Raw genomic sequence first — 16,938 nt, 5'->3', positions numbered from 1 at the left:
CTCTCAAGACAGTGGAGATGATTGTAGACTTCATTACACTGAATGACACCCCAGTGATCACTGTTGACTCCTTCTGCTTCCTGGGCACTACCATCTCCTGGGACCTCAAGTCAGAGCTGTACATCAGCTCCCTCACCCCCAAAAAAAGCACAGCAGAGGATGTACTTCCTGAGGCAACTGAAGAAATTAAACATGCCAAAGGCAATGATGGTACTCTTCTACACCTCCTTCATCGAGTTCATCCTCACCTCCTCCACCATCATCTGGTTCTCAGCCGCAACAGACTGCAGCGCATCATCCACTCCACTGACAGGGTAATTGGCTGTAGACTGCCATCCCTACAGGACCTGCACACCTCCAGGACCCTAAAACGGGCCAATAAGATTGTGGCCGACCCCTCCCATCCTGGACACGGTCTCTTTGATTCACTCCCCTCTGGCAGGACACTGCTGTCCATCAGGACTAGATCCATACGCCAGAAAAACGGCTGCACGGCCATCAGACTCATCAACAAGGCTTGTGTCCCCCCGTGATGCCCCCCCCCCCCACACTGACTCTATACCCCCTGCACCACTTGCACACAACATCACTGTTCCACATACCTTAACGGCACACACCGCATTCACTGTACATAACACCGCTCACCCACCACACTACACTCTGCACACCCACTGTACACCCGACATCCCATTCTGTATACGTATACTGAAATTGTACCTCCCCCTTTATTTTTACTTGTAACAGTATAACCTAATTTGTACATTGTACTGCATTTTGTTGCACTGTTTTTTGTATTTGCACTGTTTTTGTACTGTTTTGCACTCTCATGTTTTTACAAAAGGGTCCATGATGTTGCACAGCAATGACGCAAAAACAAGATGCCCATCAAAACAAGTCTTACAAAAAATATATATATATAAAAAAAAAAAAACATTCTTCAAGTAGCCTAAAGTAGTATAAAACTATGGTAGTCCTCATCACTGTTACACACCAACGAATTTGGTCTGCTTACAAAAAAAAACATGTAAAATTGTAGCCACAGGAAGTTAGTAATTCATTCTCAACCGCTTCCGCCAGCCGTCCAATCAGCTGTCAGAACAGCAGCACGTGGTTCTCCCACTGATATTCTTGCCGTCAACATGGCAGCATCCATGGCATCCCAGGCTGCACTGAGAGGACTACGTGGAGCAGCCTCGAAACACTTACTTTTGGATAAATTCAAGGTACCGACTCCATTCCAAATATATCATGTTTGGTTCGCATGCCGCAGCGGTGTGTATTGCGTCCGCTGTCATGGTCGCAGAGCAGCTATCGAGCTGTGTGGTGCAGGTTTGACAGACCAAAGTTCAGATAGCTCGGTGCCAGGTGGTTATAGGTTCACACTTGTTTCCCTCCAACGTTTGACTGTCCTTGTGAATGGACCTAGATAACCTGTCAGCTGTAGCTATTGCTAGTTAATAGTGCCAGTACTACTGTAGGCTAGTAGTTTGCTAGCTAGTTAAACCGTTAGCCAGGCTATGAAAGACTGATAGCTGTCCCACTAGTTCAAGCCATGCTTGATAGACAGGATCAGTTACAGTTAATGTGTGGTTATGGTTCGAAACCATAATGTGTCAGTGAAACTATTGCACTTACAATGCAATTCTAGAGTAGAGAGCGGATAGGGGAGTTAAGTACAAACTGATTCACAAGGCTGGCATATTGTATGTAGATTATTTTTCATCAGAGGCACTATTTTTTCATTTTAATTCTTATTCACTTATTCTTATTCTTATTCATTTTAATTCTTATTCACGTTCATTCATGAATCTTATTCATTCATGTAACTGTCCTATTTAGAAGCCATGCAACCCTTGACACTAGTTGAGTATAGTTGTTTGCTGAGCTCTCTACTGAACTTTGACCGTCAGCTCTCATTATGGGGCAATGGTGTAAAGGTCACTTCCCCACTGGACTTTACACACTCAATTGCCACACTTGGCTAGAATTTCTCTTGCCGGTGTCTGTTGATTTCTCTGAGGGGCAACAGCATACACAAAAAACAAGTTTTTATTGTTTATATTCTAAACAGAGGTTTTGTTATGAAGCAATACAGATTGGTTGTGGTGGACTTCAGGAGCCTGGTTCACTCTGTTGAAGTTAAGTCTTGTTGCGTTCTATACAACTAAATGAATGAAACATCATTCATTATAACCCTTGTGAAAGCATGTTGTCATCATCATCAAAATCATCAGTTTCATCATCAATAGCAGCAGAGGGACTATCTGTAAGAGACTGGTGCTGCGTTCCGAATCACATACTACCCTACTATATAGTATGCCAAAACAGGATGTAGTATGTCCCAATACATAGTATGCCACATGCAGTATGGCAAAAATACCAGGATGTCCTACTACATCCGGTCGTATTTTGCAGTATGCAAGCCAGCAGGCTTTTCTGGCTATTCTGACCCACAATCCTGTGCGCAGCGTCACATGTGCCAGTCGTGACATTCGTGACAGCTGAAGACGAATGTCGCGTTATGGACAGCGACGGATGTGGGCAAATTTCAAGGCGCAATGTTATGACAAGGTAGTATGTCCCAATTGGATGCCTACTGCTTGCAAAGGACGTACTTTCTAAGGGCAGCTGTAGTAGGTACTGGTAGTAAGTAGTAGAAGTATGCGATTCGGAACGCAGCCCCGGTGTATTTTGTCTCTTAGTCCCCCCCCCACCTCACACACACACAGCAGCTCAAAGCAGTCCCTGCTTGGTATTCAGTGTGCTAACAGCATATTATTTTCATCTACAGTAGCTTGTATAATGAGACATAGATGAAGCTAGTCCCTAGCTACTACAGCTACCTGGAAGGCATCATATAATGAGAAATTACACTTTGCCAAGGAGTGCACCCTGCACATCTTTATTGAGAAGAAAAGTTTCCAGGAGATTTTCTGTGAACGTGTTCTGGAAGTTATGGTTGTACAACATGCGATTCCAACAAGGGGTGATCCAGATCCATCGGCCAACAATCGGCAGACATTCAATAAACATGAGATCGGGGAATTATGATAATGCTTTCTAGTCGCCGATCACGACAACCGATCAGTGACGCCAACAACGTGACCTAATTCGTTGTCGCATGCACGTTAACAACCTGAGCCAGTTCTAGGGCTGCCCCCTGAAAGTCAACGAGTTGAATCATCGGTCGGAGACCCTTAAGTCGACTGAGATTCTTGAAGTCGAGCAGTCATTTTTTTGGCTCCCGTGTCAAGATGCACTGGTGGGCGAAGACGACTCACCTGCCTTGTGATTTATATAGTGTAGGACAGGCCAAGCATTAGTTTTAGACCTAGGCTATTAGCGTAGCTATTTGTTGTGCAGTAAAAGGAGACTTAAGACTGATATAGTGGAGGAAAGAAGGCAGGGAACCCCTCTCCCCCCCGCTGAGCCTAACTGTGCACCAACAATCATGTGCATTTCCCAAACGGAATATCACAACACAAAACTGCTTTTCTAGATCAATGTTCTTTTATTAACTAAGATAAGAAAACATAATTTGGGCTCTAATGCCCGAAAATGCTTTAGTGACAGCCAAAACATTTCCTTGTCGACTGCTGCTCAACGCATGAGCCAATTCGCGCTACCTTTCAAATGTGCAGTTGACTATCGTCAAATCGCCCCAACCCTAATTCCATTCAGCGAAGTTGCTTTTTCGGTAGCCTAACCGATGTATAGGCTAAGGTTTGCAGCCTATCTCAGCAGATGATATCTGCACAATATAAACCGGTGTAGCATTTCTAATGCCCAACTCAATAAGGCTCTTTCTTTTGATTAATGAGGGCCCGGGATTTTGTTTGGTTTGTTTATTTTTCAGTGAGGGGTTAATTTGCTCCTTGCCTCCATCCCCGAGCTTTGCTGCTAGTGTTCACACATCGTCTGCATGCCAGCTTCAGCGCAATCTGCAGGAGCCTGGATGTCTGCCAGCGCTCCACACAATTGATCATTTGAGTCAGTGACAAGCACACATTGACTTTTGCACCGCTGCTCTTCCCCAGTGGTAAGCTAGTGCAGAACTTCTAATTTCAATATTTCTGGCCATGGCACCTGTTTCTGAAACCCCCCACCTTCTCTCTCTCTCTCTCTCTCTCTCTCCCTCTCTCCTCTCTTACTCTCTCTCTCTCTCTCTCTCTCTCTCCTCCCTCCCCCCCTGTAAGCAGAACTTCTTATTTCAATATTTCTGGCCATGGCACCTGTTTCTGAAACCCCCCACCTTCTCTCTCCCTCTCTTTTCTCTCTCTCTCTCTCTCTCTCTCTCTCTCCCTCTCTCCCCCCCCTGTAAGTCTTTGTGTGTTAGCTCCGAGAAAATAAGAGTAACGATTGAGGATCCTCTCTGGTCTGTTGCACACGGCCAGCACCCTAGTTTGATTGACAGGTAGGTATTGTCTAGCCTCGTGAGACCAACCTGATTTCATGAACACATTCTGTTTCTCTCATCAGATCAGCGTTCTATGAGGGAATACAAACAGCTAGGCTGGGCAGGATGGGACGACAGCGAGGAGTAGTTAGCGTGTGATAGACGGTGATGGACAGAGTTCGTCCAATCACCTGCCATGTATTTTTGATAGTGCCTGCCCTTTTCCAAACGGTTTCCAATGGCGAGTTCTCAGAGGGTTGCGAAGCATCAGGTTTGGTATTGTCACCTTTGTCATCGTTTGTCATCAAATCGGCTTTAACAGTCAGTGCGAATTCAATTCGCTATGATTCATTACCAATGTTGGGACGATCACAGTATTTCAACAATTTCCCCTTGGAGATAATTAAAGTATCTAGAGGTCTGTCTGTCTGTCTGTCTGTCTGTCTGTCTGTCTGTCTGTCTGTCTGTCTGTCTGTCTGTCTGTGTCCGTCCGTCCGTCCGTCCGTCTGTCTGTGTCCGTCTGTCTGTCTGTGTCCGTCCGTCCGTCCGTCTGTCTGTCCGTCTGTCTAATATTTCTGATGGATCCTGAGTGCTGTTTATAGGGAGTTGTAAATGGACTGCACTTATATAGCGCTTTTCCACCTTAGCGGCACTCAAAGCGCTTTACAATGGCCTCATTCACACACACATTCACACACCAATGGCGGTAGCTGCCATGCAAGGTGCTAACCTGCTCATTGAGAGCAATTTGGGGTTAGGTGTCTTGCTCAAGGACACTTCGACATGTTGTAGACCACTGGCTTACATTGTGTATGTATAATTCTTACTCATAAATCAAAGCTCCTGAATTCTCATCTGCCCAGTGAGATAATCCTCACGACTGTTTTCCACTCTCGCTGTGCCGTCCTGAACTTGTTGGCTGGGCTTTTTAATGTGCCATGGCTCCCTGTTCCCGTAGTGTCGCAGCCCAGCGTGGTGAAGAGGGGAACAGAGAGAGAAGCTGCTCAATGAGACTCTGCCCTGAATATTTTACTGAGGGGGGTGGAGGGGCTGCGCGCCACGACGACTCTGCTCCTGGAACTTCAAACGGCGGGTGGCTGCTCCATCTGTCTACAGCAAGAACACATTTACATTTCTTCCCTGTAAGGGAAACAGTACAACAAGTTAGCTTTAACTGGATTTGAATATCGTTTCGCCAAGGTTAATAGCCATTTCTATAGCTCAGGAAAGGGGTTTAGGCTTTTTGTGCGTGGCTGTAAGCCAGCGCACCTAGGATAGCGTTTGTATGGTTATCACTCCTTCCCTCCCTCCGTTGAATGTTGACCTGCATTTCTCTGTTGGCACCACGAGGCCAAAATCAACCCGCCGATCTCTACTGCACAAGTAGAGCAGCGGTGAAAGCAATGGACTCCCACGCGGGGACCAATTGCAGCAAAATAGCTAACGTTACAGGAATCATCAGTGTAACTGCTTTAGCCACTGACCGCTACCATTAATATTATGTTATGGAAGCTGCTGCTAGTTGTTGTGAGCTCATGAGCTAACTGGCTCTGGCTCTCAAACTACTGCTGTTCATACAGGAAAAAATACACTACCCACAATCATCTAGTGCAATGGCAGTGTCTCCACCAATCAGATATGTTGTTGTTGGCAACCCTGCCCCAATAGTGGACCGTAGTACTACAACTGGCTAAATTGACTCTGACTCCTGAGAGGAGACCTGCGCCACTGATTGTTTGATTGGTTCCCACCTGTCTTGTTAGTCTGTGTATATAACCTACATGTAGCTCCCCTCTTGTTCTTTGCCTGTTCATTATTTGCTGTACTGTAGATTTGCATTGCCCCTGGTGTTTCCTGTGGCATCTTGTAAGTTTGTAAACTTGTTGGGTTTGTCTTTTGTTCTCCACTTGTTGAGTGTGAACCTTGGCTTTATTGTTTAGTCTTTGTTTTTTTCGCTCCTCGTGGTGCCTTTAACATTTTGCGGAAACTGCTGAAACATTCATGTTGCATTTACATGCAACCCTTGTGATTGTGATGCTTAAGTCATAGTGTGAAACCAAACCATCTATGGCTTCTCACATGGCAGGTATCTCAACAAGAGTTCAAGCCCAGGGGAATGCTGAATAAAAATGCTAATGTGTGATTTTTTTTAAACAATATTTTTTAATTTGGAGCTGTTACTGTTTCTTCATCTTGTTTGCATCTCTTCATCTGACCAGATTGTTTGGCAGCCTCCAACGTGACAATGCAGCGAGATAAGCTTAGCTGGTCATTGTACTAATGGTGACGACGAATGGAGGGTTGCGCCAAAAATAGCCACTAGCATGTCAAAAACAGAGTGTGCTGCTGTTCAAATTGTGATTTTCTTTTACATATGGGCCATAGTTAGAGGTTAGTACTTCAGGGCTACTATCGTGCCAGTGTGAGTGAGCATCCTCATATCTCCCCAATCTTTCCTCTAGACCTTGTACCTCCTAATGGCCGTTCCTACTGTACAATGGCCCCTATTACCAATTCTTTCTTTTTTTAAAGATATTTTTTAGGGCTTTTCAGCTTTAATGGGATAGGACAGTTGAGAGAGACAGGAAACGTGGGAGAGAGAGGGGAGGACATGCGGCACAGGACCCGAGCCGGGAATCGAACCCCGGTCCGCCGCGCAAAGGACTAGCCTTCATACCCGGTGAGCTACCGGGCCGCACCCCTTATTACCAATTCTAATTGCGAAAGCTACCATCTGAGGAGACTCAGTTGAGGTTTGTTCTCTTAAGCCTGCGTGCTGGAGATTAGGCCCCTCCTTGCTCAAGACCTGCCAACGGTGCAAATCTCCGTGATCTCAATCCTGGATCCGTGCTCCACTGCTCCGCAACCCTTCCCCCCCTCCCCTGCCTGCCACAGACGACCCTGCTTCCAAACAGATAGATGTCGTCCCCCCCCTCCATGCTGCAGTGGAGACTCTTAGCTCCCTCAGATCTCCTGTATACCTCCCTCATGGCTGGGACATGACCTTGGCTAACACTGGCCAAGGACGTCTACTTTTGCTCACACAGTGAGTGGGCACGGGTCAGAGTGACAAGGAGAGAGGCTCATTAGAGGGGGCAGCATGTCTGGTTTTGCTACGAATTGTCGATTTGAATTAGGCCCAAGTGTGCCGTGCTGTTGCTACATGGCATGCTTACGTCAAGATTTACTGATGACTCACACAGTGCTGCAAATTCTAATAAATTCTGCCATTCTGTGTGTGCCACCCCTATTATAGCTAACTATGCAGCGGCTGTCCAGCTACAATGCTGCCTATCTTTACGAGTCAGGACCAAGCAGCAAACTGCCCCCTCATTAGTAGAAAACATTTTACTGCTATCAGGACAGCAATGATTTTTATAACAACCACTCAAAGTGCAGCGGTCCGTGATGCAGGCGCAGCCTGTGCAGGCCTAAGTGGACAGAGATTAAAGTTCCCCTTTTCAACTCTATCCGGATGGTTGACTAAATGGACAGTGAAAAAAGGCATGTTCAGAACCTGAACGCTTGAACAAATCAATTAGCCTAGGTAAAATTGGTGAACTGGCAATGTGTTAATTTCTTAAACATTTGATAATGCCCCTTAAGGAGCATTCCGCTTAATTAAGTCAGAGGCCGTTCGTCAGTGCTAATTAGATGAAGTCATTTCAAAGGGGTTAGGGCCTGGCCATGACTAGCAATGAGGATTTTAACCCTGCGAGACATCTGGGTAAGAGCTGCTCACACTCGGCGGGAAACCTACTGCTGCAAATGTGATTGGTTTAGAGAGCACTTTAAAGTTCTGAGACTAACTACTAACTACTAAAAAACTTACGCAGTTAGGCATAGGCTATTCGACTGCTCAGTAACCAGACCTGTGTCTAACAATAACCTATTTGAAATCCTTTCAATTACATTAGTGTTTTCTTGAGACTGTCTGGAGGGTCAGGTGGGTGGGGTTTCATTTAGGGCTGCAACAAACGACTATTTTAATTGTCGATTAGTCACTGATTATTGAAACGACTAACTTTTTTCCTTAAAAAACAAAAGAACCAGGTTAATTGCATGAATATAAAATGGCTCTTATGGTATATTTAGCCATCAGCTTTTAAATCTAGCAAGACAAGAAGGAACAAACTTCATTAAAAAATGTCTCTCTTAATTATTACCCTTCTGCTTATAGTACAACTATAAAACTATAAATAAATAAAAATGTCTGTGCAGTGTGTATAAACTATAAATCAATCTTTTCCATTGTTTTGAGCAAGGACCGGAAAGTTCTGTAAACCAAGGCACATTAAATAAAGGTAAACGATGAGGCCACATGTGAAGGCAGTGGCCTGCTGGGGGGTGCATGTCTGCTTCTTCTGCACAAAAGTCTCCAGTTGCTTCTGCTGCTTTTCACACTGTATAAATGGGATATAAAATTAATTGTCAGGCAGACGGGCACAGTAAACATGTTGGATGTGTCAGCCCTATTTCAGAAGAAACACAATTTTTTGTACATGATTCTAGAAGCAGTCTTCTCCCTAGTAGAACCGCTATCCTGGCTTGCTACTGCTAGAGTGACCCTTGAAATCTGAACGCTACTGCTCATGTGCGACTCAGGGGAGAAAAACAAAACCAAAAAAACCTCTGGCTATCAAGGCAACAATAACGACAATTACATTCGTTGGTGACTTTTTTCACTGTCGATAAATCAGGCGACAAAAACGACTATTAAATTTGTTGGTGACTATTTTAATTGTCGATTTTTGTTGACAATGTCGACTAATCGTTGCACCCTTAGTTTCATTGAGGGACAGCAGCACCATCCCATCATACCAGATAAAAACAATTAGGTACAGATAAAAGTTGGCACAGATAAAAAGCTAGTTGCTAACATTTTGTTGAATAGCATCTATAATCAGAGAAAATAATTGAATAATTAGGCATTGTTTACAGTATATTCACATACTGTAGGATATCTTTCAGTCTGATTGCCTGTACTGTACTATACTGAGCTGTACTGTACTATACTGAGCTGTACTGTACTATACTGAGCTGTACTGTACTGTAGGCCACTTCTAGGCTCCCCAGAAGGAGAGTCACTCAGAAGACGTTGACTTAATCATTTCAAATAGTCCTTTGGACAAAACACCTCGATTGTTGTCCCATTTAAGCTGCACTTCCTACTCTCAAAGCTAGGCTGGGTCGGTACAGATTTGCAACTAACCCTTCAAGAATATGCCTGTTAAAATAAATCTATTTCCCTGGTGATGGAGAGCAGAGGGGTTTTTTCCGCAAGGAGGAATCAATGCCATATTGACCTATCAAGTTTTTTTCTCCCTCTCTGCTTCTAATGGAGCGTCACTGCGTCAAGCCTCTGAGATGTGCTAATGATGATGACCTCTCTCTGAGGGGAAGATAGTCAGGCACTCTTAGTACCCTGGCTAGTGTGGCTATTCATTCTTTGCTACTTTAATGCTGCCCATGGCCTTTTTTATGCAGCAAATTAAGGCATTTGGTATAAATTATAAAACAAATCAAACGGATTACCTTAGCACTCCTATACTACCTCTCTGGATTTTGCATCTGAGCGGGACAGTGGGTGATGAGGCCTCTGGCCAGGTGCTCTATTGATTTACCTCAGCCAGTGCTGCTTTGCATGTGTCCTTCACCTCCATCAGCTCTCTGTTTTCAACATGTCCACTTGTGGGTGAGCTCTATATGCAGTTGGTAATGCCCTTTTTCTACAGTAAAAACAAAGACACTGTGAGCCCATGTAGTACCTCTTCTGTCTCCTATAGGTTGTTAGCAGTTAGGCTACTAGGCTATATTATTCAACCTTGGTGGCGAACTTCGCTATTAGATTTAGACTGTTAACATGACAATGATTTCTTTTGCGTTTTACAAAACCTCCGCGTTCACAAAAGTATTGTGATAACGATCCTTGTTCACACGGATCCGCAAATATAATTGAAAACACTGTAGTCTTTTATGCATGCCAGGCCAGCAGGCAAACAGGCTCTGGACATAACATCCGTAGGCTTTCCTTCCATCCGTGCTCGGGCCATTCACAGTTATCCCACCAAATGATTGTTCAATCCCACGACGGTGTCAAGATATTCTTTTACCGCGATATCGCAAATTTCGATATATGGTTACATCCCTTCAGCTTATAATGAGAAACTCTTTTGGAGGTAGAATCTGGGATGGCAAACACTGGATTTGACCCTAAAACGACCTTTATGCTAACTTTGAGGGGTAAACCTGACCTCAAATAATTGAAATAACATCAGAATCAGATTCTACGACCCAGAAAGCCCCTAACAAGTGGTATTATTTATGATTCTTACCCTTTTCGTGTTTTTGGGGAGACGGCCATATTGGATTTTGCCAATATGGCGGCCCCGTGGGGCGCCCATCTTGGCTCCTGTCAAAATCTTATTAAGAATGATATGGACAACATCTGTGCCAAATTTGGTGCTTTTGGAAGAATCTGAACCAAAATATCTCCAAGGCCCCCCACTGCTTTGAGAGTGGAAAACTACGAAGGGTCATCATCGCTTGTACATTAATGAATTTCCAGACCGTAGCAGACCACCTTAGAGCAAGACAAAGGCTACTCATTGTGTTGCCTTATCTCACCAAAACAAGAGCGTCTGACACACAAGTAATATTTGGTGCCTTTAGAGAGTAGACCTGATGGTGCTTGTGACTGGTTGTGTGTCCTTCCAAGCCACTCCTGGGTGGTACATCTGTGACACTGACTGTGCAATAAGATACGGCTGCTGCTACAGCATGGACTGTCCGCTCTGTGTGTGTGCGTGTGCGTGTGCGTGTGTGTGTGTGTGTGCGCGCGTGTGTTGCGCGTGTGTGTTGTGCGTGTGCGTGTGCGCGCGTGCGCGTGTGCGTGTGTGTGTGTGTGTGTAGGGCATGAGGGCTCTGTGGAGAGAGTGGCCGTATGGCTCTGCTACAGGACATGCTTTACTCAGCACATTAACAGTTTCACTATTTGTTTAGTTCATTCTCTCACTTTTGAATGCCAGGGCGTGACTTTGAGAACTGTTTCCATACTATAAGGCACTGAGGCTATAGTACTGTATTTGGCCTGTAGCATGTTAGGTAAGGGATAAAAAGGTAAGAGTGAAAGGATGAACGTGTGGAGGTTTGGGGTATAGTCTCATAAAGTCATCCCCACCGGGTCTTGAACCCCGATCTCCCGGGTGGGAGTCCAATGCTTTGACCACTACTCTACTTGTGCAGCGGAGATCGGCGGGTTGATTTTGGTGTCCTTCTTGATTGTGGTGTGCTGGGACTACTGCCTCTTGTGGTGCCAACAGAGAGATGCAGGCCAACATCGTTGGGTGTGAGGGAAGGAGGGAGTGATAACCCGACAAACGCTATACTAGGTGCGCTGGCTTCCAGCCACGCACAAAAAGATAAATGTAATGACTCCTTACCACCTTGTGATTTGCCTATCCAGTTATACACTCACTTTGATGACCAAGAAAAGCATAAGCCAAGGTACAGCTGGCTTGCTATGGTAAATGGTAAATGGACTACACTTATATAGCGCTCTTCCACCTTAGCAGCACTCAAAGCGCTTTACAATGGCCTCTCATCCACCCATTCACACACCAATGGCGGTAGCTGCCATGCAAGGTGCTAACCTGCTCATTGGGAGCAATTTTGGGGTTAGGTGTCTTGCTCAAGGACACTTCGACATGTGGACAGTCGGAGCTGGGATTCGAACCACTGACCCTTCAACCATTGAACGACCCACTCTACCAACTGAGCTACAGCCCCCCCGCTGCTATGGTCCAGTGTTGAAGACATGAATGAAGCAACAGGACGTAGCTTCCCTTGATCTCTATGTAAACTGTAGCACGGCGCAAGAACGGAAGAGTATACTGACCTGGAAGAGGAACTACTTTGTAGAAATTAACGGCGGCGAGAGCACCGGCGATCGTTTGAACTTCCCAGGCAACGCTGCACTCGTCAGGAACTTGCGGAACATGAAAATGTACGCAGTTGATTGAATACATTCATTGGTAGTCGAGATAATTGGCACGGTCGCGCGTCGTCCATTTTCCTCTTTAAAGATATCGATTGGTTTGGAATTGGTACCAGCCTCTCTTACTCAATGACAAGAATGCTCCTTGCTTGGTCTAATAATGTTTTTGGACTCGGCGACCAGGCGACTGGGGCTCGAGCCTCGCTGGTTGCAGAGATCATCATCAGTTGTGCACTTCGGGGTTTAACCTCATCCGCTATGATGCTTAACCTCATCCGCTATGATGCTCATCTGAAGAACAGAGTTTTCTGGGAGGGGTAGGGGTTCGTAGAGCAGAGCTGTGCTCACTGATGCATTCCCTCAGAGGTTAAATCTTCCACTTCTAATATCCAGAAGCAGCAGAGTTATTGCCTTTGATTATTTTATAACTCCACTGCTGAGGAACACGTGTCATTTTCTGAATGACCGAAATCTGGAACCCTTGCACTCTTTTTTTTTTGGTCTCGCCCCCATATTAATGAAGAACATGGCAGCACTTCTCTCTGCCTCCGTCTTCCGCTTTCTTTCTCTCCCTCCCACTCTACTCTCTCTGCTCTCTCTCTTCAGTACAGAACTTAAGGTGTTGGATGGAAGTGTGCGTGGACGTGTGTGTGCGTGGATGTGTGTGTGCGTGGGAGAGTGCTTGTTGGATGGAAGTGTGCGTGGATGTGTGCGTGCGTGGGAGAGTGCTTGAGTGCCTGTTTGTGCTTTTATTGTATGATTGTGTTTTAGGTGAGGTGCCGTGGTTGCAGTCCTGTCTTTTGTTCTGTGTAACTTCACGTGTGCGCATTGTTTGGGAGTTAGTGAGCTCTGTTTGAAGGCTTGTGTATCTTGGTTTTCCCTGACCGTGTTCCTGTCTTGTGTATGTGTACATTTACAGTGTGTGTGTGTGTGTGTGTGTTGTGTGTGTTGTGTGTGTTTGTGTGTAATTTTACAGTGTGCGTGCATACGTGTGACAGAGCTCAGGCTGCAGCCTGGTACTGTATTTAACGATGTTGGCTCGGTTGTCTCCAGAGTGCTGATGAAGATAATTACTGTAGAGAGAGAGTCTCAGGGGTAGAGCAGCTGCCGCATGCCTCGATGGCTTCCCTGCCCCCCCCCCCCCCCCCCCCTCCCTCTCCTCCTCCCCTCCCTCGCCAGCCCGCCTTCCTGTCTTCCTCCCTTCTGCCTCCCCACTTTCCTGTCTGCCTCCCTCCCCTCCCTGCCTTCCTCCCTGCCTTCCTTCCTCCCGCCCACCTGTCTTTCTGCATGTCACCTGCCTGTCACCTGCCTGTCACCACTTTCCCTCGGGACATGCCTGCAGACAGCGCACGCCTCATCCTTCTACTGCCACAACCCCACAGGACTTCCTGTACGACTTCCCTACTCACTTCACCATGACTACAGGCCTATACTAGAACTTGCTACCATTACTGTAGGCATGATTCTTTGCGTTTTGCTAATCAAGATTGGCTAAGCCTTCATGACTGAGGTCTACAGGAGACCACTGTACAGCATGACTTTGTTCAGTCACATCTGCTTGCCTTTTCACAACCTTCCTAATGCAGTGCGTACAGTTAATATACCTGAATTCATGTGGCCGCAGTGTGAAAGGAAGCCTTTGAAGGTGTGAGAGAGTGCGGAGGGCTGCTCCGTACGTTCTAAGTGGAGAGTGCTTGACAGTCTGAAGTGGCGTTACCAGGTCTAGATGTTCTGTGTTCTGGTGCTCTGGGTGGGTTCTTGTTCCTCTATGCATTGGCACAAGGAAATGATCAGGTCTGGAGGGATGCCGGCAGACCCGTTAACCATTCAGCATACTGTTTTTAGAGCGCTTTTCTTGAATATCTCTATTATTTCTTATTTCTGCTTGCCCACTTTCCGAAAGGCGTCAAGTGCGCTTACGACTCCCTCTCCAACTTTTCAGCAGGTGTGTACAGTATCTAGTATAGTGCGGCTTTATCTGGAATTTGGCATGAATTGAAGAGAAAGAGCTTCCTGTGTCTCCCAGCAGACTGTGGCAGTGTTCCCAGGTGGGATGAACACAAGGCTGCTCTGGTTGCATTGCCCCCATGCTGCTAATTGTCTACTCACAGACTCGGGGGACTCCCTTATTTTAGCACTGAGAAATGCTTTTCTAAACAGAGATCGTTTAGTTAACCCTTTTAACACTGAAAGTACAGCGACAACATTTTGAATATTAATTGGATTTTCCCTATAATACTAGAAAGTGCAGTTTCTCAGCTTCCAGCAAGTGTTGGAGTGAGGATTTTTTGTTGATTTGTTAGATATTTTTTTAATATTATTAAATATTTGTTAGATATTTTTAAAATGTTGCCGGTGACGTGGTCGTATCGAAAGGGTTAAGCACTGAAGTCTCTACAGATTGTGAATTTAGTGTGTTTTTTGTACTGACATGAGAACACTCTGGCTATCTCTTCAATGCCACATGGACTCAACGTCCCCTCTTCATACATACAGAGGAGACACACTTCAACCAGCAGAATCCAGACCATAACTTGAGTGACAAAAGGAAGGAGCCAGAGAAAGGCTAACCCAACACTGGTCCAATCAGCACTCAGAGCAGAGGAACTTGTTCCCGGTTGCCGTGTGGGGCTGTGGGTCGTGTTCTGCCAAAGTGAAGTGGACTTGCGTGTCCAGGAGGGAGGGAGAGGGAGAGTACTCTCTTAATACGAGGCCACTTGAGTCCTATGCCCACAGCACAAATACAAGGCAATACAATACACAGAGGCTACCAAAGCAACACACAGTATTCCTACTAACCATCGTCCACAACACGGCAGACCCTATTCAGGTTGTTGCTTTGTATTTATGAAAGACAATCTCAAGTGGCGTAGTGGAAGGCTTTTGAATGGTAACGGTGAAGCTCTTCGTTGCTTTTTCGTGGAACTGTTTTCATTTCCTGTGCCCTGCCTTTGAACTGCTCCTGCAGGCTGGCGTACTGTAGCGCCGCAGTTGCAATAGGGAATGTGGTCCGGTCGTACTGTAGCGCCGCAGGTGCCTTAGGAAATGTGGTCCGGTCGTCCTGTGGAAAGCCTGGTCATACTCTGGAAAACTCAAGTTAAAATGTGGTCTAGGCTAGATGTGGGGGGAATACAAGCAGAATCAATAAAGATGATCCAACAATGGCCCTCATTGTTGTATTCAGTTATTGCGAGAAAGAGGGCCAATCGGGGATTGTACTGTAGGTCATTTTGGTTCTAATGAAGTCTCCAGTGCCAATTAAGTCCCCAAGCTATTTTTGACATTGTGGATTTACCAAGGGAGCCCATTGTGTAACAACAGTGTGTTGAACCTCAAGGGCTGAGGGAGCTTTCCAGCTTCCTAGGAAAGCGTCCTTTAACAATGGACTGAACAAATGGACAACTGAGAGACAGATGACTGGATATGAACGTATCAGTAGCCCATTAATGAAAAAAAGCCTTGCAAGCCTGTATTGCCCACAGCTATCTTCCTGTTTGTGATGAAGAGGGGCTCTGTGATGAATGGTGTGGCGGGGGCTGAGATGGGATGGACGATGGCCTGGTTTCAACTCCTGTGAGGTCATAGTTCTATCCTCCTTGATGATGCCAGTCATTATCTCACTCCCTCCCCGCTCTCCTTCTCATGAATGATGGAGAGACTCGGCTCTTGTGTGAAAGGCATGGCGTGGCCTCGTCAACCCCTCGCACCAGTGAGTCAGATGGCAGCCCCCCTCTGCCCCCAACCCCCAACTCTCACCCTCCACATCAGCCTTCTGTTTCTCCCTTTCATCTCACAATCCAGTTTTTAAAAAGGGACTCTAAAATGAGACTCGTCGGTCATCGCTGTGCTTGGAGATGCCTTTGTTATTCATGGTATTCATGGTCGGGGACTGGTGGTGGCGGATTCGGATGAGCTTCTGTTTGCTGAAGTCACATGGAGGCTCTTAAACCTGGATGTTTTGAGAGAGAATAAAGACTTCTAATTGGCACAAATAACCCTCTTTAAGATCTCCGGTATGGTTAGCTATCTTTTCCCCACAGGCTGTCCTAGAGTGCAGAAGCTTGGCTCTCCAGAGTGACCTGCGCCCTGTACTACGAAGTTCGACTTCCAACTTTTTACTAGCTTGCTCAACTAAACTAAGTGACCGTAATGACGGATAAGCGGTTTCACGACGGTGGCTATCAACTTGTTTGTCTACCCAGCTGGTCCAATCTAGCTATGAGCGTGTGCATATATAAAGTCAGCTGTTTGCTGATATTTTATCATGAGGTCCACGGGATTTTATGCCGTTTCCCAAGTGAATTGATCGGTCAGCAGGCAGTGCTTCATACGTTTTGATCTGTAATCTGGAAAATAACCTGCTCCGAAGCAGGCTAGCTCGGCATCATAAGTTACCATGCTGATATGGCGTGGTGAAAAGTGAACCACCTTTGTGATATGGATAAAACGAGCATAAACCTGAAGTCCTTGCGCTTACCCCATAATCCTGCTTCATAGTACATGGCCCTGGTCCCCAGCCAAAAACATCTACCGCCTCCCTAATATA

At 45.9% G+C, this 16,938-nt stretch overlaps 1 protein-coding gene across 1 annotated transcript in view; it reads left to right on the top strand.

Moving 5' to 3' along the window:
• Positions 1-1,112: 1,112 nt before the first annotated feature.
• suclg2 (succinate-CoA ligase GDP-forming subunit beta) overlaps positions 1,113-16,938 on the top strand; it is an 87,944-nt gene continuing 72,118 nt past the window's right edge. The window contains exon 1 of the mRNA XM_084440674.1: positions 1,113-1,223. Coding sequence (XP_084296800.1) covers positions 1,140-1,223 — 84 coding nt within the window. The 5' untranslated portion in view covers positions 1,113-1,139. The remainder of the gene's footprint in view (positions 1,224-16,938) is intronic.

This window comes from Borostomias antarcticus, assembly GCF_949987555.1.
Source record: "Borostomias antarcticus genome assembly, chromosome: 7".
NCBI lineage: Eukaryota > Metazoa > Chordata > Actinopteri > Stomiiformes > Stomiidae > Borostomias > Borostomias antarcticus.
This window is presented reverse-complemented; position numbering and strand designations above follow the sequence as displayed.